General features: G+C 46.9%; 1 protein-coding gene across 4 annotated transcripts in view; it reads right to left on the bottom strand.

Moving 5' to 3' along the window:
- The window catches only part of LOC112237183 (protein unc-13 homolog C-like), a 261928-nt gene that overhangs the window by 194269 nt on the left and 55356 nt on the right, over positions 1–12303 (bottom strand). For all 4 annotated transcript variants that reach the window (XM_042321233.1, XM_042321234.1, XM_042321232.1 and 1 more), the window contains exons 8-9: positions 5338–5557; positions 3338–3565 (exon numbers count right to left, since the gene is read on the bottom strand). In XM_042321233.1, coding sequence (XP_042177167.1) covers positions 3338–3565; positions 5338–5557 — 448 coding nt within the window. The remainder of the gene's footprint in view (positions 1–3337; positions 3566–5337; positions 5558–12303) is intronic.

Genomic DNA, 12303 nt, shown 5'->3' with positions numbered 1-12303 from the left:
GTCGCTGACAGAGACTGGTGGGCCGGGCTCTCAAAGACACCACAAATGAGAAGCTACAGCCTTGTGTTGCCCCCGGCAGCAAGAACTACAATACAATGAGAGAGAGGGGATGAGAGGGAGAAGAGCGAGGGGATACAGGGGATAGACAGAGATAGGGAAGAAATGGCAGAGAGAGAGTGAAAAGGGAGAAAAGGGGGAGAGAGAGGGGTAGCGGAGAGAGAGGATGATGTGGAAAGGGAGAGGGAGGAGTGGAAAGGGAGAAAAGGGGAGAGAGAGAGGGGTAGTAGAGAGAGAGGGTGATGTGGAAAGGGAGAGGGAGGAGTGGAAAGGGAAAAAGGGGGAGAGAGAGGGGTAGCGGTGAGAGAGAGGGTGATGTGGAAAGGGAGAGGGAGGAGTGGAAAGGGAGAAAAGGGGGAGAGAGAGGGTGATGTGGAAAGGGAGAGGGAGGAGTGGAAAGGGAGAAAAGGGGGAGAGAGAGAGGGGTAGTAGAGAGAGAGGGTGATGTGGAAAGGGAGAGGGAGGAGTGGAAAGGGAAAAAGGGGAGAGAGAGAGGGGTAGCGGTGAGAGAGAGGGTGATGTGGAAAGGGAGAGGGAGGAGTGGAAAGGGAGAAAAGGGGGAGAGAGAGGGTGATGTGGAAAGGGAGAGGGAGGAGTGGAAAGGGAGAAAAAGGGGGAGAGAGAGAGGGGTAGTAGAGAGAGAGGGTGATGTGGAAAGGGAGAGGGAGGAGTGGAAAGGGAGAAAAGGGGGAGAGAGAGGGTGATGTGGAAAGGGAGAGGGAGGAGTGGAAAGGGAGAAAGGGGGAGAAGAAGGGGGAGAGAGAGAGGGTGATGTGGAAAGGGAAAGGGAGGAGTGGAAAGAGAGAAAAGGGGGAGAGAGAGAGGGGTAGAGGAGAGAGAGTGATGTGGAAAGGGAGGAGTGGAAAGGGAGAAAAGGGGGAGAGAGAGGGGTAGAGGAGAGAGAGTGATGTGGAAGGGAGGAGTGGAAAGGGAGAAAAGGGGAGAGAGAGAGGGGTAGCGGAGAGAGAGAGGGTGATGTGGAAGAGGGAGGAGTGGAAAGGGAAAAAAGGGGGAGAGAGAGAAGGGTAGAGGAGAGAGAGAAGGTGATGTGGAAAGGGAGAGGGAGGAGTGGAAAGGAGAAAAGGGGGAGAGAGAGGGGTAGCAGAGAGAGAGAGGGTGATGTGGAAAGGGAGGAGTGGAAAGGGAAAAAAGGGGGAGAGAGAGAGGGGTAGAGGAGAGAGAGAGGGTGATGTGGAAAGGGAGAGGGAGGAGTGGAAAGGGAGAAAAGGGGGAGAGAGAGGGGTAGAGGAGAGAGAGTGATGTGGAAGGGAGGAGTGGAAAGGAGAAAAGGGGAGACAGAGAGGGGTAGCGGAGAGGAGAGGGTGATGTGGAAGAGGGAAATGGGGGAAAAAGGGGGAGAGAGAGAGGGGTAGAGGAGAGACAGAAGGTGATGTGGAGAGGGAGGAGTGGAAAGGGAGAAAAGGGGGAGAGAGAGGGGTAGCAGAGAGAGAGAGGGTGATGTGGAAAGGGAGGAGTGGAAAGGGAAAAAGGGGGAGAGAGAGAGGGGTAGAGGAGAGAGAGAGAGGGTGATGTGGAAAGGAAGAGGGAGGAGTGGAAAGGGAAAAAAGGGGGAGAGAGAGAGGGGTAGAGGAGAGAGAGAAGGTGATGTGGAAAGGGAGAAAAGGGGGAGAGAGAGGGGTAGCAGAGAGAGAGGGTGATGTGGAAAGGAGGAGTGGAAAGGGAAAAAAGGGGGAGAGAGAGAGGGGTAGAGGAGAGAGACAGGGTGATGCGGAAAGGGAGAGGGAGGAGTGGAAAGGGAGAAAAGGGGGAGAGAGAGATGGGTAGAGGAGAGAGAGAGGGTGATGTGGAAAGGGAGGAGTGGAAAGGGCGAAAAGGGGGAGAGAGAGAGGGGTAGAGGAGAGAGAGGTGATGTGGAAAGGGAGAGGGAGGAGTGGAAAGGGAGAAAAGGGGGAGAGAGACGGGGGGTAGAGGAGAGAGAGAGGGTGATGTGGAAAGGGAGGAGTGGAAAGGGAGAAAAGGGGAGAGAGAGGGGTAGAGGAGAGAGAGAGAAGGTGATGTGGAAAGGGAGGAGTGGAAAGGGAGAAAAGGGGGAGAGAGAGGGGTAGAGGAGAGAGAGAGAAGGTGATGTGGAAAGGGAGGAGTGGAAAGGGAGAAAAGGGGGAGAGAGAGGGGTAGAGGAGAGAGAGAGAAGGGGATGTGGAAAGGGAGGAGTGGAAAGGGAGAAAAGGGGGAGAGAGAGAGCGAGAGTGATGTGGAAAGAGGTGGAAAGAATAGAAAGAGGCAGAGAACGGCTGATGTCTATGTTGGCTCTGTATAATGTAGTAAAATGTACCGCAACTACAGAGCTGAGTGATGGAGAGAAAAAAAGAGAGAGAGAGAAGGAGACAGAGAGAGAGGGGATGAGAGATATAGAAAGTGAGAGGGGTAAGGGTGGAAAGATGGAAAAAAGCAGTGATGGAGAGAGGGAGTTTATTAAGTATACTGTATTCTCCTTCCTATAGCAGTCTATACAAATCCACTGATCCAGGGCTGGGATGTAGCAGTTAGCTGATGCAGAACATTCACATCTCACGGCTGCCTATCTATCTACCGCCAAAGTGCTACACAATCAATGTGTGTCTGTATTCATCAAATGAATACATAAATAAAGAGTCAATAAGCCGGTTCTAAAACAGGACATTGGATAAGGCCATAGAGATAGATGGGAGAGTGAGGCAGTTTTTCTCTCTGTCTCAGTCTCTTGGGGATTGATTGACACACACAAGGAATGGCAGGATGCTAGCTGGGCAATAATATAGCTCAGCTCAGCCCAACCTGGTGTAATTTAGCCCAGAGGAACTGTATGCTCTAGTCGCACCGCTGCAAGGTAATACACGCACACACACATCACCTTTAGGGCGGAGCACAGAATCAGCCACAGTGGTGTATCGCCCTTCCAGCTATGTGCCTTGCTCAAGACGATCTGAAGACATTTATTATAGTCCAGCAAACCTTCCCAGCACCAGGCCTCAGTGATTGTGTTAAGATGTGATGTTGACCTTGGTTGACCACTAGGAGGTTCCCTCCAGTCTAGCCTGCTTGGCTAGGGGCGAGGGCTTAGTTCTTAGTGTTGGTACTACTAACCTGTGATGTTGACCTTGGTGGACCACTAGGAGGTTCCCTCCAGTATAGCCTGCTTGGCTAGGGGCGAGGGCTTAGTTCTTAGTGTTGGTACTACTAACCTGTGATGTTGATCTTGGTGGACCACTAGGAGGTTCCCTCCAGCACTGCTTGCTTGGCTAGGGGTGAGGGCTTAGTTCTTAGTGTTGGTACTACTAACCTGTGATGTTGATCTTGGCGGACCACTTGGAGGTTCCCTCCAGCACTGCTTGCTTGGCGGTCTTCAGGTGTCCAGTGAAGTCCTCTTTAGAGATCCCAAACATCTCCTGGATGACCTCAAACACCTCAGGCCGGTTCTTCTCCCTGATCTTCATCCTCTCCTTCATGGCCATGATGATGTTCAGGGTCTTGTCCTCAGCGCCATGCTTAGAACTCTTCTCCACCGCCCCTAGAACACACACACACACACACACACACACACACACACACACACACACACACACACACACACACACACACACACACACACACACACACACACACACACACACACACACACACACAATTACAAATTAGGATACAGCATTGTACTTAGAACTCTTGTCCACCGCCCTTAGATTTCCTCTGGCCCATCTATCAAACACACAGATAATCCTCTCTCATGCTCTTTGTGATCTCTAACTCTCTTTCTCTACCTTTCTCTTTTGGGTATCTCGTCCCTAGAACACAATGGGAAGCAGTTGTTGTAGGAGGAGAATGTCTGTAGGAGAACAAATACTGTATGTGATTAGAATACAGTTAGAAGCCTCCTTTATTCTGTGTGTTTGTGTGTGTGAGTAGGGGGTAGGGGTTAGAAAGACCTTGGCTACGGCCTATCTCTCAAACACACACTTATGCTTTCTCCTCATGCTTTAATTGGACCCTCCCTCCCTCCCTCTCTCCCCTCCCTCCCTCCTTCTCCCCTCTCTCTCCTCTCTCCCTCTCCCCTTTCTCCCCTCCCTCCCCCTCCCTCCCTCTCCCTCTCTCCCCTCCCTCCCTCCCTCTCTTTTCACCCCTTCTCTCGCCTCCTCTAATCGAGTTATCTCGCATGTCATCTTTGGCGAGGTCATGAACTGCGATTGAAATCAAACATGAATCATCATTTGAATAAAACACTATGTATTCGTCCCAAATTACACTCTTTTCCCTACATAGGGCAGTACTAAAAGTAGTGCAGTACTAAAAGTAGTGCAGTACTAAACGTAGTGCAGTACTAAACGTAGTGCAGTACTAAACGTAGTGCAGTACTAAAAGTAGTGCAGTACTAAAAATAGTGCAGTACTAAAAGTAGTGCAGTACTAAACGTAGTGCAGTACTAAAAGTAGTGCAGTACTAAACGTAGTGCAGTACTAAAAGTAGTGCAGTACTAAAAGTAGTGCAGTATGTAGGGAATAGAGGGCCATTTGGGACGCACACAGAGAGTTCTATCATTCAGAGTGGAGCTAATCCAGTTACAGAGAGTGACGGTCCTGGGGCTAACATGTCACACGTCTACTGTCATCCAATCATAAAACACTAGGATAAACCTCTAGATACTACACAAAACATGACCTGCTACTGTAGAACAGAGGGAATCAGTTTAAATAAACATTACAGTAGCAAGATGGAGAGGGTGTGGGTGTGTTTTAGTGCAAACACAAACACGTTTGAGAGCTAGCTACACTTCAAAGCAGGCTGGGAGGCATAGAGTAATGTCATACTGAGAGTCAGAGGAGACACCCTCCCTGTAAGGCAGGAGACCACACACACACACACACACACACACACACACACGGCAGCTTGTGTATGCTATATGGAGTAAAATGTCCAATGGTGCTGCAGTAAACAAACAAACAAGCTGTAAAAGCAAACATATGCGATTCAGCACCACTGAAGTGGACAGCAACAGAATGTGGATTCTGAAGTTCAGCACCACAGGACAGTGGACAGTGCTCACATAGCTCCCATTGTAAGTAATAGGGGAATAAATTGCAACTAAAGGAAGATAGAACTCTCCCCTTGTTGCTTTGAATCCGTAACCACATATGAATGCATATTCTGTGTGTGTGTGTGTGTGTGTGTGTGTGTGTGTGTGTGTGTGTGTGTGTGTGTGTGTGTGTGTGAGCGAGCGAGTGGGAGTGCAAACCTGTGTTTCTGGGTGTGAGCCTGTGTGTGTGTGTGTGTGAGAGTGTATTTCCTTACTCTGCAGACAGTCGGCGTTGAGTAGATCCTGACACTTCTCGTGGCATTTGACACCACACTCAGAGCAGCGCATACCCTGCCTGGCGATGCCCCACAGCAGGCCCTCACACTCGTGGCAGTAGGTTGGGGCGGTGGCCGTCCACACCTCAAAGTTATGAGGTGTCGTAGACGAGATGGGATAGATCAATGCCTGCAACGTCTTCCTAAACACGTGCAGTTTCTGGAGAGGAGGAGAGAGGGTGGAGAGGAGAGGAGAAGAGGGCGGAGGAGGGAGAAAGAGGGTGAGAGGAGAGGAGAAGAGGGTGGAGGAGGGAGAAAGAGGGTGAGAGGAGAGGAGGGTGGAGGAGGGAAAGAGAGGGGAGAGGGCAGAGGAGGGAGAAAGAGAGGAGAAGAGAGAGACAGAAGGATAAAAATAGAGAAGAAAGAAGAGGGAAGAGGGAAGAAAGAAAGTAGGTGGGAGTGAGAAGTCAGATGTCAGATTATAAAACAGACACACAAACACACACACACCCCTAGAGGTAAAGGGAGAAGGTCTAAGGCCAGAGGTCACTGTAAAGGTCAAGTGTCCCCAGGGTCAGTCCAGTCTCATTAAAACCTAAATGAGCTATGGCACTGTGTTGCTTTAAACCCCATCGCTATAGGCTACCTTCTAATATGATAATAATGGCTGTGCCCACAATACTAAATTCCCCTGTTAGTGTACATTATGCTTACCACACACATCTTTAGGCTGCTTTTTAACACTATCCTATGCTCCATATAGTGCACTACAAGTAGTGTGTATTATGCTGACCCTACACTGCTATAGGCTACTTTCTAATAAGGCTACTTGCCCAACAAGATCTCACGGTTTGACCAATTTTACTTCAGATTCTGACGTTTGTCCACATTTCTCCAAACATCACATTTCAAAGTTGCTCCGAACATCAAATTTCTAGGTGTTTTGGACCCTGGGTTGCTCCTCCTGATATTCCTAACTGACTTGCCTAGTTAAATAGAGGCTAAATAAATAAGTTAAATAGAAGCAGCCCCCCGGGTTGCACCACTGCTGTCACCGGTGCCTTGCGGCTGGATAAGTTCAGGTATTAATTCCTAATGTTTAAGTTAAGGGTTATGATTTGGGGTTCAAACAAAAACAACTAAAACGAGTGTCTATCAACGGGATTGGACAAGCAACCCTCGGAGCCGGAGCACCTTTCTTACGCCTATCCACCACCCCTGTCTACAACGCCCTTGCAAAACCAAAGCCTACTTGATGGTAATAGTGCTCACCGTTGCCCCTAGTGGCCGGTTTGGAAGGCATATCCCCATGTCCTGGGTACTTGGACAGACTTCAGATTTCTAAGTGGCTCTTGAGCGACCAGGCTGATTTTCAGTCCATAATGATATGCTAATCTCCATAATGTACACTCCAAGTAATGTGCATTATGCTGAACCTCTACTCTACAGCCATAGGCAACTTTCTAACCATATGAACCATATTCTCCGTGTAGTGCACAGTATATAGGGGCAAGGGTGTCATTCCATGATTAGTGTTGAAAGAGCATCCTTTAGCTAAGTGGCTCGATGACACCAGTGTGTTTTATTACTGCACAACTCAACCATGTTCTACCAGAAATCAAAGAGTAAAGGAACAATGTATCAGCTAACACCAGGAACACATGGTTGTATATATCAACCAAGCATTGCATGCCATTCCATGCCATAGCCTCAGCCTTACTACTACAGCCACATAAACACCCTGTTTTGAATGAGTGTGAGTTGTTTTGGGTTTGTTTATTGATTGGCTATATTAAATGTATATTCCTGTGTCTTTCACTGCTGATAGGTGGAGAGGTAAGACATATGAAGGGCCCTAGTCCACCATGTGGCCCACAGACTATCAATCACGCTCACACAATCACACACACCTACTCATGGACGCATGCACGAGCGAGCACACACACAGCGCCACCTATAGCCTTTTGGGGGCTCTAACCGAGATTTGGCTTTACATTTTTGTAATTTAGTAGACGCGCTTATTCAGAGTGACCTACAGTTTGGACATTCATCTTAAGATAGCTAGGTGGGACAACCACATATCACAGGCATAGTAAGTACACTTTTCCTCAATAAAGTAGCTTTCAGCAAAGTCAGAGCTAGAAGGGGGAGGGGTTCAAGTGGAAGTGTTGGTTCAGGAAAGTTTACAAATTTAGTTTACAAGTTTACAAATGCTTTTCAGTTGACAGCACTCAAACAATGTGACGCGATGTGTGCTCGAAACAACTATTGGCTAGTTATTCTGTATCTAAATAAACGGGCGGGGTATCGGTTGAGCCTGCTGCAACGATTGGATTAGAACAAGTCGCTCTCCCTCTGGTCTCATTTCCCCAGACCGACAAGGGCGGCTCTGTTTCCCTCACTTACCTTCCCTTCTCCATACATCGTGTGTCAATCAGAATCCATAGCTAGTCATTGTTGTTCCATCTAGTTCAGTCCCGTCGACATATGGTTGTTTTTATCTGATACTGGGCGTTGTTTAGTAGGCCTACTTTGTCTGTGTTGTTTAGTAGGCCTACTTTGTCTGTGTTGTTTAGTAGGCCTACTTTGCCTGTGTTGTTTAGTAGGCCTCCTTTGTCTGTGTTGTTTAGTAGGCCTCCTTTGCCTGTGTTGTTTAGTAGGCCTCCTTTGTCTGTGTTGTTTAGTAGGCCTCCTTTGTCTGTGTTGTTTAGTAGGCCTCCTTTGTCTGTGTGGTTTAGTAGGCCTCCTTTGTCTGTGTTGTTTAGTAGGCCTCCTTTGTCTGTGTTGTTTAGTAGGCCTACTTTGTCTGTGTTGTTTAGTAGGCCTACTTTGTCTGTGTTGTTTAGTAGGCCTACTTTGTCTGTGTTGTTTAGTAGGCCTCCTTTGTCTGTGTTGTTTAGTAGGCTTTGTCTAGGCCCTTTGTCTGTGTTGTTTAGTAGGCCTACTTTGTCTGTGTTGTTTAGTAGGCCTCCTTTGTCTGTGTTGTTTAGTAGGCCTCCTTTGTCTGTGTTGTTTAGTAGGCCTCCTTTGTCTAGGCCTACTTTGTTGTTTAGTAGGCCTACTTTGTCTGTGTTGTTTAGTAGGCCTACTTTGTCTGTGTTGTTTAGTAGGCCTCCTTTGTCTGTGTTGTTTAGTAGGCCTACTTTGTCTGTTGTTTAGTAGGCCTACTTTGTCTGTGTTGTTTAGTAGGCCTACTTTGTCTGTGTTGTTTAGTAGGCCTCCTTTGTCTGTGTTGTTTAGTAGGCCTCCTTTGTCTGTGTTGTTTAGTAGGCCTACTTTGTCTGTGTTGTTTAGTAGGCCTACTTTGTCTGTGTTGTTTAGTAGGCCTACTTTGTCTGTGTTGTTTAGTAGGCCTACTTTGTCTGTGTTGTTTAGTAGGCCTCCTTTGTCTGTGTTGTTTAGTAGGCCTCCTTTGTCTGTGTTGTTTAGTAGGCCTCCTTTGTCTGTGTTGTTTAGTAGGCCTCCTTTGTCTGTGTTGTTTAGTAGGCCTCCTTTGTCTGTGTTGTTTAGTAGGCCTCCTTTGTCTGTGTTGTTTAGTAGGCCTCCTTTGTCTGTGTTGTTTAGTAGGCCTCCTTTGTCCGTGTTGTTTAGTAGGCCTCCTTTGTCTGTGTTGTTTAGTAGGCCTACTTTGTCTGTGTTGTTTAGTAGGCCTACTTTGTCTGTGTTGTTTAGTAGGCCTACTTTGTCTGTGTTGTTTAGTAGGCCTACTTTGTCTGTGTTGTTTAGTAGGCCTCCTTTGCCTGTGTTGTTTAGTAGGCCTCCTTTGTCTGTGTTGTTTAGTAGGCCTCCTTTGTCTGTGTTGTTTAGTAGGCCTCCTTTGTCTGTGTTGTTTAGTAGGCCTCCTTTGTCTGTGTTGTTTAGTAGGCCTCCTTTGTCTGTGTTGTTTAGTAGGCCTCCTTTGTCTGTGTTGTTTAGTAGGCCTCCTTTGTCTGTGTTGTTTAGTAGGCCTCCTTTGTCCGTGTTGTTTAGTAGGCCTCCTTTGTCTGTGTTGTTTAGTAGGCCTACTTTGTCTGTGTTGTTTAGTAGGCCTACTTTGTCTGTGTTGTTTAGTAGGCCTACTTTGTCTGTGTTGTTTAGTAGGCCTACTTTGTCTGTGTTGTTTAGTAGGCCTACTTTGTCTGTGTTGTTTAGTAGGCCTACTTTGTCTGTGTTTATAACTATTCCAATGCTGACGACGTCTGTCGTTATGTCGTGATCCCGGCCCATGCTTGCTTGCTATAATTATTTATTCTCCTTCGCATGTTTACCAAGCGACAGGTCATTAGAAAATAAAATGACAAATCTAGATTTATTGTACAAATGTTGACGCATAAGTGTCGGGAGAGAAGTGTTGCTCCTCTCGAAGGTGAAACAATAGATGGGGCAAGTGAATTAGCCTACCTTCATCTAAACCTGTGTCTGGAATAAATGCAGGCAGTAGTAGCTAGCCATGCACTAGGCTATTTATTAGCCTATTTCGTTGATAATTGAATAGGACTAAGTAAGTAAATGAGCATTTTCATCTGTTGGGGTCGTTTACCTTTGAACAATGTGTGTGAATGCGTGAAGGAACATAACAATGTACTCTGAGCTGTGATAGCTCAGTAAAGTATTGGCTTTACCTGCATTTAAAGCTCATTTATGGGTTTTCCAATCAAAAGTGGATCTGATTATGAGTATCAAGTGTGATAAAACGGGCATGATTACCAGTAGGACGAGATCAGCACACATCTAATACCTACCTCAGCCAAAACATCAGCAGCACAGGTGACTTCCATAAAGCTGTGAACCATCTGAGAGACAAGGGTCTTCTACACCATCAAAAGGAAAATACAATTTGACATCCCAATTAGGATCTGGCAAAAAATACTTGAATCAGTTCTAGAACCCATTACCCTCTAACAATGTGAGGTCTGGGGCTCGAATACCAACCAAGATAGCACAAACTTGGACAAAAAAACAAATTGAGACTGAATGCAGAATTCTGCAAATACATCCTCTGTGTACAACATAAAACACAAAATAATGCATGCAGAGCAGAATTAGGAAGATACCTAATTATAAAAATACAGAAAAGAGCCATTATAAGCATGTCCAAACCTTCCATAACAAAGCCATCACCTACAGAGAGATGAACCTAGAGAAGAGTCCCCTAAGCAAGCTGGTCCTGGGTCTCTGTTCACAAACACAAACACACCCTACAGAGCCCCAGGACAGCAGCACAATTCGACCCAACCAAATCATGAGAAAATAAAAAAGATAATTATTTCCAATGTGTCAAGTAATTAATGAAAAAACTAAGTCAACTGGACTGCTATTAGGCTCTAAACAGAGAGTACACCGTGGCAGAATACCTAACCACTGTGACTGACACACAATTAAGGAAAGCTTTGACTACGTACAGAGCATATGTACGTAGTCATTGGACTCTGAAGCAGTGGAAATGCGTTCTCTGGAGCAATAAATCACACTTCACCATCTGTAAGTCCAAAAGACGAATTTTGGTTTGGCGAATGCCAGGAGAATGCTACCTGCTCCAATGCATAGTGCCAACCATAAAGTTTGGTGAAGGAGGAATAATAGTCTGGGGCTTTTTCATGGTTCGGGTTAGGCCCCTACGTTTCAGTGAAGGGAAATCTTAAAGCTACAGCATGAAATGATATTCTGTGCTTCCAACTTCGTGGTAACAGTTTGGGGAAGATCCTTTCCTGTTTCAGCATGACAATGCCCCCGTGCACAAAACGAGGTTAACACAGAAATGGTTTGTCGAGATCGGTGTGGAAGAACTTGACTGACCTGCACTGAGCCCTGACCTGAAATGGAACGCAAACTATGAGTGTAATCTTTACTGTTACTTTCTGATTGTTTATTTCACTTTTGTTAATTATCTATTCAACTTGCTTGGGCAATGTAAACATGTTTCCAATGCCAATAAAGCTCTATGAATTGACGTGCGTGCATGCATGTGTGATGTGTGTGTGTGTGTTTTGCTGTGATCAGCCGTCCTGCTGGAGAATGAAAGCAGAGGCTTGAATCCCTAGCGAGTGTTGCCAGCCACTGTACTGAAAGAATCAATGGGTGCAGTAAATTTGCCTTTTACAGTGAGAGAGAGACATAGAGAGGTGACATACTGCCCTCCCTGACACAACAACGATTTCTCCATTGAGTACTTCTCCTCCCTCTCTCCCTCTTTCTCTCTTCCTCTCCCAGCCTCCACTCCTCCTTCCCTTCCTTCCCCTCACTCTAATATAAATTACTGTACTCTCTCTCTCTCTCTCTCTCTCTCTCTCTCTCTCACACACACACACACACACACACACTGGTCTCGCTGCTGATGCAGCCAGCACCACAGGGCCTTAATGACAACAAGTCTTACAGCCACAGGCCGTCCAGCAATCCTCACACACCCACTCACATACACTGTGTCCTGAGAGAAATGACTGGTGTTTCATCTGAGGAGGCAGCTGCAGAGAAGTGATCTCTGTGACATCACATGGCTGGCTGCTGAGCCGCATTACACACACACAGACACACGCAGGTAGGACACACACACACACACCACAGAGCAGGCTGCTGAGCCCTCTAAAACTATAGCCCCAGAGGAGAGCCCTGGATAAGAGCATCCCCCTCTACCCTTTCTCATTCCTCTTATATTTTACGTCTAACAAGCCTGTTTAATACAGACGTGGATAACTATCAGGTGAGTCACATCCTCACTGTAACTTTTAAGAACAAAACCTGCCGGCTACCAGCTGTCTGCATGTCTTTTAGCTGATGTATCTGTGTGTGAGTGAGAGAGTGAGAGAGTGAGAGAGAGAGAGTGAGAGAGTGAGAGAGAGAGAGAGAGAGAGAGAGAGAGAGAGAGTGAGAGAGTGAGAGAGAGAGAGAGAGAGAGAGAGTGAGAGAGTGAGAGAGTGAGTGAGAGAGAGAGAGAGAGAGAGAGAGTGAGAGAGTGAGAGAGTGAGAGAGAGAGAGAGAGTGAGAGAG

This window comes from Oncorhynchus tshawytscha, linkage group LG04, assembly GCF_018296145.1.
Source record: "Oncorhynchus tshawytscha isolate Ot180627B linkage group LG04, Otsh_v2.0, whole genome shotgun sequence".
Lineage (NCBI taxonomy): Eukaryota > Metazoa > Chordata > Actinopteri > Salmoniformes > Salmonidae > Oncorhynchus > Oncorhynchus tshawytscha.
The sequence above is the reverse complement of the archived record's forward strand: the minus strand, read 5'-3'. Positions and strand labels throughout refer to the sequence as shown.